The sequence below is a fragment of the Gymnoscopelus braueri genome, assembly GCF_963280865.1.
Source record: "Gymnoscopelus braueri genome assembly, chromosome: 21".
NCBI classification, from domain to species: Eukaryota; Metazoa; Chordata; class Actinopteri; order Myctophiformes; family Myctophidae; genus Gymnoscopelus; species Gymnoscopelus braueri.
The window spans coordinates 28,766,309-28,786,174 of NC_137623.1; the positions used below are offsets into that span (position 1 = coordinate 28,766,309).

General features: G+C 44.0%; 1 protein-coding gene across 1 annotated transcript; it reads left to right on the forward strand.

Annotated features, from left to right (window-relative positions):
* Positions 1-1,158: 1,158 nt before the first annotated feature.
* Positions 1,159-10,841, forward strand: spag16 (sperm associated antigen 16; the record flags this gene model as incomplete). The annotated part of the gene is made up of 5 exons (XM_080417469.1): positions 1,159-1,276; positions 1,958-2,205; positions 4,327-4,950; positions 9,518-9,853; positions 10,326-10,841. 5 exons carry the CDS (start codon positions 1,159-1,161, stop codon positions 10,839-10,841), a joined length of 1,842 nt encoding a protein of 613 aa, XP_080273595.1.
* Positions 10,842-19,866: the final 9,025 nt, after the last annotated feature.

Genomic DNA, 19,866 nt, shown 5'->3' on the forward strand with positions numbered 1-19,866 from the left:
GTCCCCGCATGCTTTTGGGGGGGTCCCCAGATGACAGTGAAGTCAAGAAAGAAAGAATGAAAGAAAGGGGAAAGAAAGTAAGAAAAAGACCATTACTGCATCTAAAGTAATCATCAAATGATAAAAATGGTTCAAACATTGGCCAAATTGTCAAATAATATAAGAAAGAGGAAACATTAATTTCTTTTTACCAGATCTACAAACTCACTCACAACGCCTCGCAACTGCTATATTCATAATATTTATCTGGGAACCAAGTCATACTAAATTGAATGCCTCAACTCTTGCATTCCAGTGCTTATCAGGGTGGGGGATAATTACCCATGCAGTTCAAATATTATTATTTTGGGGGGTCGCGGCCTGAAAAGGTTAAAAACCACTGAACTAGGGCTCTAGGCCATGAGCACTTAAACCTACACTGTCTGTGTATGCATTGAAAATAGCCGATATACAAGCTCACAACGAATATTTGTAATATTTGTTAAACAACATCACAAATCTGGTACGGGGCTTCCTGTCACAAAACATTTTTAGATGGGGGTTAGGGGGACAAATACATTTTTGGGGTCCTTCATGGACACTAGTTAAAATATTTTTTGAAAAAATGTGAAGCAAGACCAAATAAGCAACTGCACTTTAGAAACGAGCTTAAAAAACCGCAACCACCAATATTTACAAGCAACTTTACAGGAGAAAAAAAGCCCAAAGTTGCTTATAATAAGTGGACATGGCAACACTGTGTGAGCAGCACGATAAAATCTCGCGTTAAAGTCCTGACGTCATCTACAAGCGCACGGGGGAAGTGGGGAGGGAGGATGGCGTCTGGTATCCATAGCAACGTCGAGCTTTTCATCCACTAGCTCTGACAGCTTCAGCTTGTTTGTATTAACTTTGTTCTTATAACTTCGTTGTAGATTCGTTCTTATAACTTAGTTGTAAATTTGTTCTTATAACTTCGTTGTAAATTCGTTCTTATAACTTTGTTGTAAATTTGTTCTTATAACTTTGTTGTAAATTCGTTCTTACAACTTCGTTGTAAATTCGTTCTTATAACTTTGTTGTAAATTCGTTCTTATAACTTTGTTGTAAATTCGTTCTTATATACTTCGTTGTAAATTCGTTCTTATATACTTCCACGATCATTCCTTCGCTCACACAATGACCACAGCAGCGTCCAAACAGCAGGACATCCTCCTCATCGACACCGATGATGATGACTTTTTTCAATACGAGGAGGTGGCTGTTGATGATGGCGACTGGAGTTTGACGGATGGAGGTAGGCCTGTCACAATTATTATATTATCGTCTAATCGCAATTAGACCTATTTGAAATAATCGCAAATATTTTTGCATAATCGTTTCCAAGTACATTCAAGTATACAACGAAGCTGAAATAGCAGCTCTACAAGCAATTTTTTATGTATAAAATTATTAAATATACAATAATTTATTTGTATATAAGTTATTTGACATGTCCAGGGACGCTGGAAGTGGGGTGCTGAGGGTGCTGCAGCACCCCTGGTGGTGGGGAAGAGAAAGAAAAAAATTGGAAAACATTTAGATGTTTTTTGTTTTGTAAATTAAACAAATATATATCCTTTTTAAAGTCTATATACACACTTATATATTAAAACAATGATGTATTTACCTTAAGGGAATAAAATATTTGTTGAAAAAGGTGAAAAAACGTGAAAAATGAGAAAAAAATCACGGGACAAATGTGAAAAAAAATCGTGTCCCCCGCCAAGCCCAGCCCCCCTTGGAATAAATGACTTCCAGCGCTCCTGGACATGTCTGCCGTGTGCAATTTTTGATTATGAAGCCTAAAAGTCAAAAAGAAATTAAATTTGTATTCATATGTTTCAAACGTTCAACAATGCCAAACGCACAATTAAATCTTTAATCGCAATTATTTGAGTGACAATGCATCGTCAACTTAAATTTGCAATCGTGACAGCCCTAGATGGAGGAGAAGAGGATTTGGAGGCGACGGTGAGAGCGATCAGGGGGGACCGGGGGGACGGCGGCGCCCCCATCATCGCTGTCCCCCCAAAACTACTCCAGACAACCAGGGCCAGGGCAGAACAGCCCGTGGATGACTTTGTGCGCAGCTTTCTTCTCAAGATGGGCATGACGCAAACGCTCGACTGCTTCCAAAGGGAATGGCACGAGATGGCACAGAAGGGCTTACTGAAGCCAAAACAGGTTGGTGTGGTGTCAGACCACTGGCAGTGGTGTAAAGTAACTAAGTACATTTACTCAAGTACTGTACTTAAGTACAATTTTGAGGTATTTTTTCACTTTCTTCAGTATTTCAATACTTTTACTTCTACCCCACTGCATTTCAGAGGAAAATATTGTACTTTTACTCCACTACAATTATATGAAAACTTTAGTTACTAGCAGTGTTGGAATAGTTACTACAACATAGTAATATGTTACTTATTACATATCACTTGTTTAAAAAGTAATGCAGTTACTTTACTTATTACTCCCTGCCAAAAGTAACTAGTTACTTATTACTTAGTTACTTTTTTTTTCTCGCCCCCAGTAATTGCATCCTTTCTCCCCAAAAGACTGACTTTGCATTTTCAACATTAGCAGTTGTTTTTTTTTCTCTTTTCTGCAGCCTACATTGTAAAATCCTCATTGTTGATTTAACTCTGAAAAGTGTTCTTTACACATGACGGGTCCATTTGGTTCTATTTGTACACTCATTTCAATTATATTAACACTAAGACTTTTACTGTGTATGAATTCATAACTTACAGACTAAATGAAAACCATTTGACTATGAATTGAATACTAAGGATCTCAATGGAAACAAGACCGCAAGGACTTTTTTGGAAGTATTTTAAATGTATTTCATGTATTTTTTGCCTAAAAAAATATTCAAATTCAAACACCTGGGCTCAAACAGATAATGACTCATCATGAGACACAATCTTTGAACAACTTCTGTTGTTTATTAAACAAAATGTATTCTAATAAAATACAAAAATAAAAAGGCTCCCATAGCAACACATATCATCGTGGCAGAATGTAGGAGCAAATGCAAGTAAAAAAAAATCAATCATTCTGTATGACTGCTGAAAAAAAATATATATATATATATATATATTGAAAATAGCCAACCTACAAGCTTACGGCGCGTCTTCATTGGTTAACAAGTCGCTTATAATAAGCAGACATGGCAACACTGTTTGATCCGGTTTAAGGCCCGCCCTTCCGCAGCTGATAATTCACACATAGACAAGTGCGCAACGTTTCCGTATCCGCTCTAGACCGGATCAGCAAGCAGCCTGCATAGCAACTGGATCCCAACCAGTCTACCATTATATCAATTGACCAAAAACAACACAGGATCAAATAAACACACTCAAACCCAGAGTACCACCAAGGCTCGTGAAAAAAAGTAATAAATTACTTTTTGAAAAAAAGTAAAGGTAATAATATTACTCAAAACGTGAAAGTAATTAGTTACGTTACTAGTTACTGGGAAAAAGTAATAATATTACTTTAAGTTACATATTACTTTAGTTACTTTCCAACACTGGTTACTAGTTACTTTGTAGATTTTTATTATTATTACAATACACACTAACACTTCAGCCGTATATATATTTCAGCCATTTGAAAATAGCAGATCAACTAGCTCACAATGTTTCGCGATGCGACGCATTATGAGCTTGTAGATCGTCTATTTTCAAAAGATTTTTTATACATTTTGAACTTGTGAAATGGGACATTCTGCACAATGAGTACTTTTACTTTTGGTACTTTAAGTATATTTTGATGCCGATACTTTTGTACTTTTACTCAAGTACATTTTGAATACGGTGACTTCTACTGGTAACAGAGTATATCTACATTGCAGTATTGATACTTTTACTTAAGTAAAACATGTGAGCACTACTGCACACCACTGGTGTGTAAACTACATAGATGTATTTACTCACTCACTCAGGTACAGTTTCACAGTACTTTTACTTGATTGAGTATTTAATCAAGTTATTGTACATTTTCCTCTACTATATTTATTGGACAGTTTTACAATGCGTCACGATGTGACACGTTGTGAGCTTGTACATGGCGGTTAATAATCAATAATTATAGATAGACCAATGACACGATATACGATTCTTAAATGGCTATTTTGTCTAATGAGTACTTTAACTTTTTATTAATAAGTATATTTTAATGCTATTCTTTTTGCATTTCGACCTAAGTAAGATTTTTAATGCAGGACTTTCACTTGTAACAACGTATTCTTCACACTTGGTGGTGGTATTGCTGCTTTCCTGAGTGCTTCTTCCACCCCTGCAGGTTGGTGTGGTGCCAGACGTGTACACACAAACCCAGCGTCTGGACGAGGAGCTGAGGAACACGCAGACGGAGAGGAATGAGTACAGACTGGTGTCCTCGGCGGCAGCAGAGACACTGGTGAAGCTCCAGAAAGAAAGGGATTTCCACCGCATGCACCACGAGCGAGTTGTCCAGGAAAAGAACAGGCTGATCGAAGATCTGAGAAGGCTAAAGGTCCACTGTTCCAAATATGAACCCGCGGTAACGCAGATGAATGAAAAATACCAGGCGGCTTTGAGGCAGAAGATGTTGGTCGGTTTGGAAAGGGACAAGGCGCTGGCGCAAGCGAACAGCTTCCAAGCTGCTCTGCACAGCATTGTCTCTCCTCCTCTACCGTCTACTCTGAGCACAGGGTGGGAAGAAGCACAAAGTCCCAAATCAAATAGGAGAGCTGGGTGTCTGACGGACGTCCCGTCCAAAGACCCTGCAGCCAAGACCTCTTCTAACGTCTCCAAACACGCCAAGGATTCTGAGTTCCCTGTGAACTTTCAAGCCTACAACAACCCACAGAAGCACCAGTCCGTGGATGCAAATGTTCCTACCAAGACCAAGGCAGATAGCTTCCACCTTACCAACACACTCAAGGTCATTTGCTTTGGGCCGATTACTATATACTGAAAATGTATAATCATTTTATGATACTCATTGTTATTATCCTTCTAATTATCCTTGCAAATTTGGGCCTGGTGCAAATTTGGCCATCAACCAGAATCAGATTCAACTTTATTGTCACATCACAGTTTTACAGGTGTAAAACAGTGAGTGAAATTCATTTTTGTTATTTTAGAGAGAGAGAGAGAGAGAGAGAGAGAGAGAGAGATGACCGGAAGCGCCATGAAGGACGGCCGCATTCGTACGAGCTCCGTAGCATCGCAACGTTTTTCCATCTTTTTAGTATTTTTTAGCCTTCTCTTTTTTCCCTACACCGTCGCGTGTCTAAGGAGTTATGACAGACAAGCACTTATGGACATCAGCACAGCGATTACACACAGAATTCCGGACTTTTTTGCCGAAAACCTCCCGCTCGGCTGGGTGGGGGGTGGGGTCCCCTTTGTTCCGGCCGGATCAACAACATACCCCCGACGAAAAAGACCGTGGCGGCGAGGCACTAGAGCGGGTCTTCTCGTAAGAACAACAAAACGTGGATATAAACCTGCACTGCCTTCAATCCTGCTAGCGAACGTTAGATCTCTGTGTGAATCAAGAACAGTGACCACTATGGACGACTTACTGGCGCGCGTTAAATACAACGCAGAGACGAGGAGGACCTGTATTGTTGTGCTAACAGAGACGTGGCTAACGGAGTTAGCATCTGATTCTTCTATCACTCCTCCTGGCTTCACCGCGTATAGGAAAGACAGAGACCCTGTACTGAGCGGTAAGCAACGTGGGGGGGGAGTTTGTGCCTTGATCAACAACAACTGGTGCAAAGATGTTAAAATCCTAGACAGTCACTGCTCACCAGACCTTGAACTTTTAATCATAGCCTGCCGTCCTTTCTACCTACCACGCGACTTCAGCATCGTGATTGTAGCCGTTGTTTACATTCATCCTGGAGCTAATAAGGACACAGCTATGAGGGAATTACACCAGGCGATCAGTGCACAAGAAAATCGCCACCCGGACTGCGCAGTCATCTGCCTAGGCGACTTCAACCGGACAGACTTAAAAAAGGTCTTTCCCAAATTCCACCAGCATGTCGCCTGCAGTACCCGTGGTGACAATATTCTTGACCACTGCTACACGCCCTTCAAGGATGGATACAAAGCTCTCCGCCGCCCACCGCTAGGAAGCTCTGACCACGACGCCATCCAGCTGCTACCTGCCTACAAACGGAGGCTAAAAAGGGAGCCGGTCGTTGAGAAGGAAATCCGAATCTGGTCTGAGGACACAGACGCTATGCTACAATCCTGCTTCTACCAGACTGACTGGGGGATGTTTAAGAACGCCGCTGGGAATAACATCAACGAACTCTCAGACTCAGTCACTGGCTTTATCAGCAAGTGCATAGATGACATAGTCCCAAAAAAGACAGTTCGGATCTATCCCAATCAGAAACCATGGATGGACAGCGGAGTACGTGCACATCTGCATGAACGGGACGCTGGTTTCAAATCTGGCGACGTGGAAACGCGCAACACGACGCGCGCGGCCCTAAACAGCGCCATCAGGAAGGCGAAAAAGGCCTACACAAAAAAGATGCAAGACAAACTCAGCAGTGGCGACATCAGGAGCACATGGCAGGCAGTACACACCTTGACAGACTGCAAAACAAGAACCAGAAGCGAGGTGAACCCGCCTGCCTCCCTCCCCAACGAACTGAACACTTTCTACGGCCGGTTTGAGATCAGCTCCAACCGCGGCAGCCAAGCGGGGCCATCAGCAGCACCAGCAGAGGAGAACCCTCCTCTAACCATCTCGGAGAGAGAAGTGCGTACAGCCTTCACACGGGTCAACATCCACAAGGCAGCCGGACCTGATGGGATTCCAGGCCGGGTCCTTAAGACATGTGCAGACCAGCTGGCGGGTGTCTTCGCTGACATCTTTAACCTCTCCCTCTCCCTGGCTGTGGTCCCTGCAGGGTTCAAAATGTCAACCATTGTGCCCATTCCCAAAAAGGCCAAAGTGACATGCCTGAACGACTGGAGACCTGTTGCTCTCACCCCGATCGTCAGCAAGTGTTTCGAGAAACTGGTGAGGGAATACATCAGCTCCACGCTACCTGCCTCGCTGGATCCGTGGCAGTATGCATACCGCAAAAACAGATCCACCGACGACGCTATTGCCATGGCTCTCCACACCGTCCTCTCGCACATGGACAACAAGCTGCTGAAGGACAAATATGTACGTATGCTGTTCGTGGACTACAGCTCAGCATTCAACACCATTGTCCCAGCAATACTTGACAAAAAGCTCAGACACCTAGGGCTACACCCAAGCATGTGCGACTGGATACAGGACTTCTTGTCCAACCGACATCAGGTGGTGAGAATGGGCAGCATCACATCCGACCCCCTGACCCTCAACACCGGAGCACCCCAGGGATGCGTGCTGAGCCCTCTCCTCTACTCCCTGTACACGTATGACTGCATAGCCACACATGTCTCCAACACCATCATAAAGTACGCGGACGACACGACAGTGATAGGCCGAATCGTCAACAACGACGAGTCTGACTACAGAGAGGAGATCAAATCACTGGCACACTGGTGCCGTGAGAACAACCTCTCTCTTAACGTCGACAAGACCAAAGAACTGATCGTGGACTTCAGGAGGCCGCGGAGAGACCATGCGCCCATCCTCATCGACGGTGCTGCAGTGGAAAGGGTCAGCGAGTTCAAGTTCCTCGGAGTACACATCGAGGAGGACCTCAAATGGGAGACGCACTCCACACACGTGAGGAAAAAGGCTCAGCAGCGACTGTACTGGCTCCGCCGCCTGAAGAAGCTCGGAGTAGGACGTCGCATCCTCAGGCTGTACTACAACAGTTCTGTCGAAGGCATCCTAACAGGCTGTGTCACGGCCTGGTACGGGAACTGCACTGCCCGAGAAAAGGTCAGCCTACAACGAGTAGTGCGATCGGCAGAGCGGATAATGGGAATCGAGCTCCCAGCGCTCCAGGAACTGTACAAAAAGCGGTGCGTGGTCAAAGCCAAGCGCATCATCAAGGACAAGCACCACCCAAGTCATAGACTGTTCAACCCCCTACAACGACCGCGACCGGGCAAGGGGCTCTACCGCAGTATCAAGAGTTCCACCACCAGATTTTGGTGTAGTTTCAATCCAGCCGCTGTCAGAATGCTGAATGGGGCATAAGCCTGGATGAGTTCAGCAGCCTGACAGCAGGCGGCGCAGACTTTTCTGGCTCTTCCTGAACACACCTGTGGATTATACCAGGGACAATGACTTGGACTTTAGCCCCCCTCGGACACACCTGTGGACTACACCAGGTACAAATGACTTTTTGTTGCACTCCCTCATGGAGCTACATGCGGATTATACTAGGGTCAGTCCACTCTAGGTGGACACGCACTGACCTTTTGCACCTTAATCCCTTGTATAACGCACTGACTTTTTTTGGGTCTTTTTATTGTGCTCCTTAAGCACCTTAACGTCCTTTGTCTATCATGCACAGTATAAGTATAACATGCACAGTACAATACATTGCTGCTATGCTCAGGCACCTTAGTTTAGTTTTTTTAGTTTTTATTTATTATCTCAGGTAATTTGTAAATATGTAGATAACTTGTCTGGCCTTCTGTTGCTCTCTTGTTTTTGATCTCCTTCCCACCTGCCCCCCACCCTCTTCTTCTCCCCCCCCCCTCTTCTTTCTATGGAAACTAACGTTGCGATGGGAACGATGTACAAAAAAGAATTTCACCCACTTTTTACCTTGTAAACCTGTGATGTGACAATAAAACTGATTCTGATTAGAGAGAGAGAGAGAGAGAGAGAGAGAGAGAGAGAGAGAGAGAGAGAGAGAGAGAGAGAGAGAGAGAGAGAGAGAGAGAGAGAGAGAGAGAGAGAGAGAGAGAGAGAGAGAGAGAGAGAGAGAGAGAGAGAGAGAGAGAGAGAGAGAGAGAGAGAGAGAGAGAGAGAGAGAGAGAGAGAGAGAGAGAGAGAGAGAGAGAGAGATAAAAAAAAAATTATCTACATATTTACACATAGTATACTGTATCTATCCGGTGCGGTAAGTGGCCTACCTGAGGTAAGACATGCTACACATGGTACTTACCGCACTGGATAGATATCGTTGCTGTCGGGCAGAAACCTCTTATCTCCATATTCTAACTTTTTGTGTTTTTCGTAAATTAATGCCCTACCTGTTCATACTACAGCGTCACACAAAAGTAGCAGATCCACAAGCTCGAAACACGGCGCGAAGCGACACGTTTTGAGCTTGTAGATCTGCTACTTATGCTACTTGTGGATTCGAATCCTGAAACGTAACAGTTTTGGACGTATGAGGTTTCCACCCGACAGAGACGATATACTAAATCAGTGACAGGTTGTTCAAACATCACCAAACTTGCGGGATATTTTAAATCAAGCTGTTGAAACGTGTGCCCAAAACGTTTTTGAAATTGATATTGTGTTGATATATATTATTATGATCATTATGTTGCTTCATTCTGTATGCCTTACTATGCAGGCACACAGTCAGTCAGTCAGCTGCCTCGCGGCACATCCCACAAAACCCATTATGGCTTCCTCTAGCGATGACCAGCTATGGAGGGTTTGGGGTCTTCCAGAAGGAGATCTGATAGCCACGGGGGAGGGCCACACCGATTGGCTGTCTGGAATCAGCTTCCACCCGGATGAGACCAAACTGGGCACCACGGGGGGTGACGGGGGCCTCCGTATCTGGGACCTCTCCCTAGGCGTCCTGGTCCTCACCCTAGAGGGCCACACTGGAGCCACCTGGGGCTGCTCCTTCCACTCCTGTGGTAACTTCGTGGCATCCTGTTCAAGGGATTGCACCATCAAGGTTTGCTGTTATTTCATTTAATTGACAGTGCATCCAAAGCCCTTTAATATCATTGCTGTCCGGCGGAAACTCAAGTTTTCTTTTCAAATCATGCCTGTTGAACAAGAGTGTCATGCAAAAGTCCCAATGCGTCGCACTGAGACATGTTATGAGATGTGCTATTTGATGCTATTTACATGTGTGTAGTTGTGCCATTTTCATATTGTCGATAAATGTTTTAGTGGAAGTGAAACTGGTATTAACAATAAGTGAAGTAAATAAAGTATTAACAATAAATAATTACACTGGATCTCAGGTTATTTTTTCCATTTCCTGAACAGTAACGGTTTTAGACAAGGTTTCTGCCCGACAGTGACGATATGTTTTTCTCTGTGTTCTGACACATCAGTCTTAACACAAATATGAATTCTTATTGGGTGTAGCAGGCAGTTATTTATTTATATCTTCTTGCTCTCTGTGTATATATCTGCAGGTGTGGGACCTTCAGAGCGAGCGCTGTCGAGCCACCCTGCGTGGACACACCGCCTCCGTCAACAGTGTGGCGTTCCTGTCGTTCTCCAACACCCTGCTGAGCTCCTCGGCTGACAAAACCCTGGCCATGTGGGATGCTAGGACGGCCATTTGTGCTCAGACTGTCTGCGGTCACACCAGCTCCTGTAATCATGCCACTTTCAGCCCGTCGGGCCAGACCATCGCCTCCTGTGATTCCCGTGGCATCGTCATGCTGTGGGACGTCAGGAATCTGGTGGCCCCGGCCGTCATCGTGGAGACGGGACCTCAACCCAGCAACCAGGTGGCCTTTAGTCCCGTGGGGCAGATGCTGGCTGTTGCTGGGGGAGACGGATTGTTGAGAGTGGTTGACCTGTCCACAAACAAGGTAGCCTGCACTCTGAGCCACGAGGACGCAGTGCAGAGTGTCGTCTTTGACCGTAAGGGGGAGCACTTGCTGTCAGGAGCGTCTGATGGGCAGATTTATGTGTGGACGTGATAGAGAAGAATGTTGTCTGGATTGGTTCATCCTCGTCAGGCAGTTAAGACTTTCCTTACAACCCCCATCCCAAAATATTATTCTATGAAACCCTGTCACTGTCATTGCTTCCAAAATAAATGTTTAACCATGAGGTTTAAACAAGATGGTGGTTGACTTTTTTTTTGATCCTTGCCAAAATAAAAATGAAAATGAAAAGACATGAATGGACTTTTATTTTTTCAAAGCTTTTAAAAATCTAGCAGTGTAAAATGTTAACCACATGAGGGCGATATTGGTCTGTTTGGTTAGAGAACCATCACTTGTGAGGAGTCAGCTAGAAGACTAACATTTTATTGAAGATGATTAGATTAAGGAATATGTATTACAAAATAGACCTTGATCACATTTCGGTTCAAGGACAATTCAGCACTGTTATACATGTACTACACTGAAAGGAAAAATAAACATTATGTACTTTGGAGGAGGCCAATGGAAAAAAAACAACTGAAGACTCGGTTGTAATTTAAGATGCTTGAAAATCTATTTCCCAAGAATAAAGAAATCATCATCTTGATTGTATGATAAACGACTATCTATTAGGCAGCAACAATGTCATCACCAGCCCAGTGGGTATTTCTGTTGGAATGGAACATTCTAAAGAACTTTTAATGAGCAAACAACAGGCTGTTTCAACTAATTGAATGTACAGTGTGTACTACTGGAACTTGGCAAGAAGCCAATACGTAAAAAGAAAAGGAAAAACTAATCTTAAAGTGTCCCTGTATGTGGTCTGAAATAATACTCACTTGAACTGCCTTATAGCTTAACAGCGGGTAATGCACAAATTACCACAGTCAGTGCACAGAAATGCTAGCCTCGAAACCAGACAAATCTGCCAGAGCTAAAATGCAGTGATATTAGTCTGGCCATGCCAGGCTACAGAAATGCAGCATTATTTATTTATTCACTCTAGCAGGGCTATCTATTGACTGGTTAATTCTTTATTCACTCCAGCAGGGCTATCGACTGGTGATGGGGTTGATATTATTGTTTTACTTCTTAAATGGAAGTAGGAGTTTATAGTGTTGCTTTTTTTCCTCTCTTATTCACCAGTAAAGCAGTGCAGTGAGGCCAAACAATGAGACATCCTGTCCTTTGAGCCATCATCAGTTATTGGTCAACATCACGCAGTCACATTCTGTCTGTCTCTCTCTCCACACACACTCACACATTCACATTATTCAAAATGCTACACTTGCATTCTAAGCTCTGATAGGTGGAGGGCCAGGCATAACTACAGCACGTGTGACCGAGGGATTTCTCATCCCCCCTGGACTTCTAAAGCACCACCCCTTGTGCACCATGTCCCTTTATGACTTTTAATATAATATACCACCGCTCGCCAGTCAACCAACCAACCTCTCTCTCTCTCTCTCTCTCTCTCTCTCTCTCTCTCTCTCTCTCTCTCTCTCTCCTTCCATAATGTTCAATAAGAGATCAAGCTTTAAATGAAATATTTATGTGTTTCTGCCCAGGCGCCTATCTGCCTATAAGACCCTCAGGCTTGGAAGTTCAAGCCAATGAAGGCTCCAGTTTTCTGGGCATATAAGTCATAAAAGGTAGGCAACATAAAACATTTTTCTTCCTCCTCCTATACCACAACTATGCCCCTTTCTCTTACTTTGTCGAGGTAGATGCTGGGAGGGACACAGTCTTTGTCTTTGTGTTGAAAACCTCATGTTCCCCATAATACCCAGAACGATAATGCCCCCCCCCCATTGACAAAAGTATGTTCCATTCTGAGTTTTATGAGCCAGCAAGTCATTTGGCAACCATTTTGGTCTGCCATGTGCCTTCTTTTATGTAACATTATTATTTTCAAAATCACCATCATCATCTTTAATGCCCCAACTTACTCACTTAACATATAAACCCCACCCCTTTCCCCCTTAATGCAAAAATGGTTAAAGACCCCCCTTTCAGGGGTCCAAAAAAGCCCTGCTTGAGGCCCAAACCATGCATGCATCTACACTGTAGATTCCACAGTATATTGAGATTGAGCCCTCCATACAGCATTTGGCATTTGTTTTTTTTATCATCCATCGGTGACATAACCAATCCAATCTATCCATCTATATGTGTGCCTCCTTGCAACACTGCAAAGCTCCAATCATCCCGGTAATCAGAAGTGATTTGGTATTCTTTTTATCTCCCAAAATGACTTCTACAATGTGTTTGAAGTGGAAGCAGGGCTCTTTCTCCTGATGCAAGCTAAAAAGGGGCCTTTCTTCTCGCCTCTTTGCCGAAGTCCTCCAAGTTAATGTGGTGGTGACTTTAACAAGTGTTAGGCTACTTTTTTATATTATACTTTATATTTTAATCATAGACCCCCGCTAACTTACCACTTGGGAAGCATTACATTCGAGGAATGTTGTGTTCCTTTCCCACCACTGTACAATGCATTTAAAGTTTAATTTGCACACAGTTAATGAGGTGATGGGGTGTGTCAGGAATTTCAGAATTTTATAGCCAACTCTTATTGTAGTAGACTACACAAGCCCCTACACATTCATATCTACAGTGTTAATTTAACTACCCTACTCTGTACGGGTGCTATACCAAGTGTATCAGAGAAGATACTGTAGCTGTCAGGAGAATTGGTCACTGCCATCGACACCAGGAACTCCCCGCCAAAAAGATGGTACTGTGGGAACCAACACACGGGCATCGATCAAGAGGACGTCCCACACCTACCTATGTGGTTGTGCTAAAGAAAGGTGGTGCGGAAAGCACAAACGAGCTGGTCAGATGTATGGAGAATCCAGATGACTGGAGACGCCATTGGAGGGCTGGTCTGAGGACGACATAGAGAGATCAGTTAACCCATTAAGACCGGGAATGTATCAGCTTGTATATCTGCAATTTTTGAATAGCCCAAAGAAATCTAAAAATGACATAGATGCGTTCCTGGTCTTAATGGGTTAATTAAACACTGAGGATTGGACTACCTCTCACGTCCTTCGCCCCTCCCTCCCTCCCTCCTGCCAGTCCTTGAGATGTAGGGACGTGACACACACTCCACTTCCAAAGCTCCTATTACTTGTTGAAAGGCTGTGGTTTTATTAGGATTAATTCCCTGCTTCAGCGCTGCCCCCTGAGCTCTACTCACCGCTGACAGCCCCATCTGCATCCCAGCCAGTTATGACCTTCATGTCACAGAGACACGAAGCAGAGGGAAAAGAGAAAAGTCACTCACATTTTAATCCCACTTTGCTCCGGCTGAGCACCACTGTCCATGTCTCCCCCTTGGCCTGTCTTTCTGTATCTCTCTCTCTCTTTATTTTTCTTCTGTCTGTTTCTCTAGTCTCTTTCTCGTACTCTTGTTTGCCCGATAATAACAATGATTTACCTTGTGCTTTGAGTATGAGCTCGGAAGAGTCAGAGTGATTGCTTTAGTTTTCCTACCACGCATCAGTCAGCCATCAAGATGGCGCCTCAGCTCTACTCCCCGGGACAGGCTCTTCAGAAGAGCCACTGTCTTCATTCTCCCTTCAATTCTCCACACCATCTTATTCTAATCCACAGCTATGAGATTGATTCACCCTGTCTGGGCGTATTCCCTTCTTAATAAATCAGTTTTCTCTGGGCCTCATATAGCGTGCAGCGGGTCAGCAGTATTTTCTGCTTTAATGCACTGAGCAGGGCAGAGATTGGCTTGTTGCAGTGACTCAGCAGGTATCAATCATCTTCAAAGAGGGAACACTCTGATGAACTCCCCACAGATGAGATGCAATTGCCCATATATGGTTATAGTATCTGCTCAGATATGCTAATCGCAGAGTTTAGCATTTAGGTGAAGCCCCAAACGTTTATCATAATAGTCTGCATTTTGCACTAAGCCGGAAAAATGTGTGTTGCTAAGGGTTTAATAGGCTGATATTGAAGGTCAGCATCCAAAATGTCAGCCTGCATAAATGTGTAGCCTGCATAAATCTTGTAGGGGTATTCAGAGCAACTCGCCACCGTGTGGTGACGGTTTCTGGTGCCAAACGCTCTGCGTCTAGTCCGACATCTGTTGATGTCAGACCAGAGCTCGATCAGAGCTAGATCAGCGAGAGAGAGACAGAAACAGATAGGAAAGGGGGGAGGGACAGAGAGAGTGGGAGAGGGAGAAGAGGAGGGACAGGGAGAGATTGAGAAGGGGGAGGTGAGAGTGAGAGAGAGCCCATTTCACCCATGCAATAACCTGGCCAATGCATTGGTACCGAAACCTGAACAGGCTGATCAACTGTTGTTACCGCAATAACCCTGGCAACGTCAGGCAAGGAGATGTTTTCAGCTTGTACTGTATATACAGGTATAGGAGAAAGTATATACCCACCTGTGTGAGTAGTTATGCAGTCGTTGATACTTATACATTTTTTATCATGGCAGATAATTCCCATTAGAGTGCTCCTGAAATACTACTGCAATGGGTCATGTTGAACATTTCATCTGTGACAAAATGAGGACATTGCGGCTGGCAGACTGTCAGGGTGTGCAGACCGAAGCTTTACTGATAATTAGAGCTGGACACAGTGCCAGGAGAAGTCAATGAGTTCTGTGAGCAAATAAGCCTCCCTCTGCCGTCGATGCTGAAAGGTCAGCGGGCTACTGGGCTCACGTCATAACATTGTTATCCCACAGTTACACACATCACAGACTCTAGTCTATACTCTCACTCCCGCTCTCACGTTACTATACCTGTAGTTGAATGTTTTAGGATGGTAATTTTATATATGCCATTTGGCCCGCAAGTACACACGCATGCATGCGAAGTTGCACACACACACACACACACACACACACACACACACACACACACACACACACACACACACACACACACACACACACACACACACACAATCGTGCGTGCGGACACACACAGACACAAGGATCCATTGAATGTCACTCTTTCCCCTTCATTAGGACAGGTGTGCTGAGGGAAGAGAGGTTGAGGAAGTTATGACAGGAGAGTTAGAAGAGACGGTCCGGGAGGTGATGTCAGGGACCAGGGAGGAGAGGTCGGCTCTTTTTGATCTGACAGGAGATCTGACAGGAGAAAGACAAAGGGGAGAAGAGAAATTCAGCATAGAAGAGCAGCCATTGCAGAAAGTCAGAGGCATGGCTTGCCTAGCCTCACCTTGTCAAACAAATACATACGATATCTCACCTTATAGTCTAAGGTGAGATATCATATCTATTTGTTAGACGAAGTGCTGCAGTGCACGGTTCTGTAAGATCTAATAAGATACGATAACATAACGTATAACGTATGTTTGAAACTGAACATGGTGGAACTTTTTATTGTAATTCCTTTTTCTGTTATTTTGGTATGGTGTTTTTATTGTGATATGGATCTCCCTTGAAATAAAGATTTAATTGAATTGGATAAGGTAAAACATCATTGGTCTCTTTGGGGAAATCCAGGTATCGTAGCAGCAACAGTAGTAAGCATGAAACACAGGATAGGCACCGAGTGCCGCGCTACGAGCTTGTAGATCTGCTATTTTTGAAAAATCGTGAAAATGTGGGCAAATCTTTGAATATGTATATTCTTTTAAAGTGAAAATTTTTAACTAAAATCTTTGCTTCTGGGGGGTCCCTGGAACAAAATATTTTGAGATGGGGGTCGGCCAAATACATATCATTTTGGGGGTCCTTGACATGAAAAGGTTTGAGCACCACTGATATAGAAACGGAAGTTTTTCAGAAAACTGTTAGGATTTAGAATACATTTGTAGAATCGGCTTCAGGTCTTAATGGGTTAACAGGCATCTGTCAAGTCATGGTTCAGTAGTGTACTGTACATCCCAGTAGTCCATGTGCGAATGTGCCAGTGTCAAAGCATATTGCCAGGGTCAAAGCAGGAGTCAGTAAGTCCCAGACAACTTAATGGACAGTGGAGGTCTTACGTTCTCATATGGGGTCAAGCTTGGCTGTGGAGCCTGATGGCTACTGGTACAAAGTACTGTCCAGTTTGCTTTGTGGTGTGCCAATTGGAGGGATGAGGGTCTGCTGAATGTGCTCCTTATCCCTGCTAGCACGCCACAGCGGGGATGAAAGGGTTTCTCCAGGATAGCATCCAGCTTGCTTCTAATCCTCCCCTCCGGAGACACCTCAATATTTTCCAGTTTATGTCCAACTATGGAGCTATAGCCTTCCTCACCAGCTTGTTCAATTTGTTGCCATCCCTCGTGTTGATGTTATCCCCCCCAACAGACCATGGCAAAGAAGAGGACACTACAGACTGGTAGAACATCTGCCGCATCCTGTTGCTCGCATTGAAGGACCTGAAGGACTCAGGAAGAACAGCTTGCTCTGTTTCTTCATGTAGAGTGCCTTAGAGTGGTCAGTCTAGTCCAGTTTGTTGTTCATGTGTGCTCCCAGGAACGTGTAGGTGTCCACCACCCCCACCTCCTCCCCTGAGATGTTAATGTTAGGCTCTCTTCTTGCTCTGTCTGTGGTCCACTACCAGCTCCTTGGTCTTTCCAATGTTGAGTTGGAGGTGATTGTTGTCACATCAGGGCTCAGTTACTCCTCGTCATCGTCCACCGTGACGCAGAGTCATCTGAGAACCGCAATAGGTGGCACATACCCGAGTTGAAGCAGAAGTCTGAGGTGTAGAGGGAAAACAGGAAAGGCGACACATCTGACAGGCTGCCCTGCAGTCTGAAGCACTGAGGTCTGCTCTGACCTATTCTCACGCCAGCCATGTACCGCCTCATCATACTCGGCACTGGTGGGGAATTATGGAACCGCTTACAGTACATACAGGTTGTGGTAAAAAAATAAAATAATTTGGGCCTTCAAGCTGGAGGCCAGGAAGGACATGCAACACGTCTGTACTTCCCATCAGTTTCCTCTCTCTTTGTTGACCTGTCTAAATTAAGCAAAAAGAAGCTGAAATTAAATATAAAAGCAAATAATGGAAATACTGATGTAACGTACTGCCATGGGGTTCTGGGGTTTGGTTGGGGTGTGTGATGGGGGGGTTTGGGAGAATTATAATCACTACTAACAGATGTTTTTGTGGTTCTCTTCATCGCTTTCTCAGTGTCTTTCAAGATGACAATGCTCTTTGTCAGCTAGGCATGAGCAGGTCACGCAAATGGTTCAGAGCACGACAGCGATGATGTTCCCCATATGCCAAACATATGGAGAACGTATCAACAACATTGTTGTTTTCTAGATGGCGACATGCAGTATACGAACCCAACGGAGTCTTTATGGTAAATTCAGGGATGGCATGCGAGAAGGTAATTTCAGCCACAGTTATAATACTGTAGATGGAAGGTCCAGATGGTGCCGCAACATAATTTTGTTAGTAGTGATTATATCGTCAAATTTGCCCTCTGCTAGGAGATGAGTGAAGCAGGATTCATGGTCGAAAAAGCACTCCATACCCGTATAGAGTCACCATCGAGAGAAGCCTGTGTTTCCTTTATTTTGATCATACACTGCAAATGCCAGATGTCCAGACTGTTTAAAAACCGAGCTAAAATGCTGTCTTGAACATCGCTGTAGGAAATGTCAAGTGCGAGCCCAGTCTGTGGTTTATTCAGCCAGCATGGTTTCAGTATGTTGGTATAAGGTTCCAGGTGGATGCTGGCTGCTGTTTAATAAACCCTCTCTCTACACTTTTTCCTCTACACCAAATCACTTCGCCAAAAATAGCCTATTCAAGGTTACAACACGTCGCAACCCGACCCGTTTTCTTTTTCAATCATGTGATCATCAATCACCGGTTCTCCCAGGATGCATTTACCCAAGGGTACTGTCAGACAGTGGTACCCTGCTGTCAATTGTCACAGCAGCTTCTGTGTGTATGTGTGTGTGTGTGTGTGTGTGTGTGTGTGTGTGTGTGTGTGTGTGTGTGTGTGTGTGTGTGTGTGTGTGTGTGTGTGTGTGTGTGTGTGTGTGTGTGTGTGTGTGTGCGTGTGCTGTCTCAGCAGCAGTGGTGACAGCAGTCCACAGGGACCGATTCTCTCGCTGAGCATGAATGCTAAGATCCTGCGCAACATCTAAGTGACTAAGTCTGATATAAATATTATCAGGTGCAACCTAAACTAAAAAGGGGGGATTGTCATAGAGACGTATTTCTGTATTCAGAAGGTAAGATATTGACAGTTCAGCTATGTAGTATAGTTAGCTCATATGCATCACCTGTATGTGTTCTGCTCAGTTCTGTCTGAGGGAGCTCAGCTGTTGATATATTAGTTACGTTAGATAACATCGTATTATGTTTTGTTGATTGTTTTTTTGCCTTTTGAGTGTATGCGTCTGTGTGAAACCATAACAATGGCGCAATTAGTGTGTCATGAGCAGAAAGCTTTGCAAAGCTGAGCGAACGTAAGATGAGTCATGATACTTTATTTAGATTGTGGCTCACCTTTACAGAGACCAGATAATCAACTGATCCCCTGGAGTTTCTGTTGGATTCCTTGTGGATGGCCTTTAAAGCTGCTATTATTATTATTTGTTAAAATAAGTGTTAAATTCCCTTAGAAATAATTGCTATAGACTAGAGTGTGTGGTTTATAACAGGGGTCTCCGTATATCTCAAGCTCTTTAGTAAACAGAACAGAATTTATTTTCAGGTTGGGATACCAATTTCATCCAATCAGGAGAGAGAACTCATGAGCAGACAGAATTGGAACTGGAACACATGGTGTTTTCTGTTATTGTGGGGAAAGCTTTCGCAGAAAATAGTCGATCTGCTATTTTCTGTGAAAGCTTTCTCCATAATACGGCTGCTGGGGTTTAAGTGGATATTCTCTGAAATGTTTTAGGTCAGTGGTTCTCAACCAGTGGTCCGGGGACCACCAGTGGTCCTTGAGGGGGTTCCAGGTGGTCCCCAGCTAGCTGATGGAGAGTTGGTAACCAACCCTTCTAGATCTTTAACTCTTGAGTGTAAAATGAAACCTTTACGGGTGCATTTGGTTTCATTTTACGCTCTCAAGAGTTAAAGTATTGTTTAACATCTGCTTTTTTTTATTTA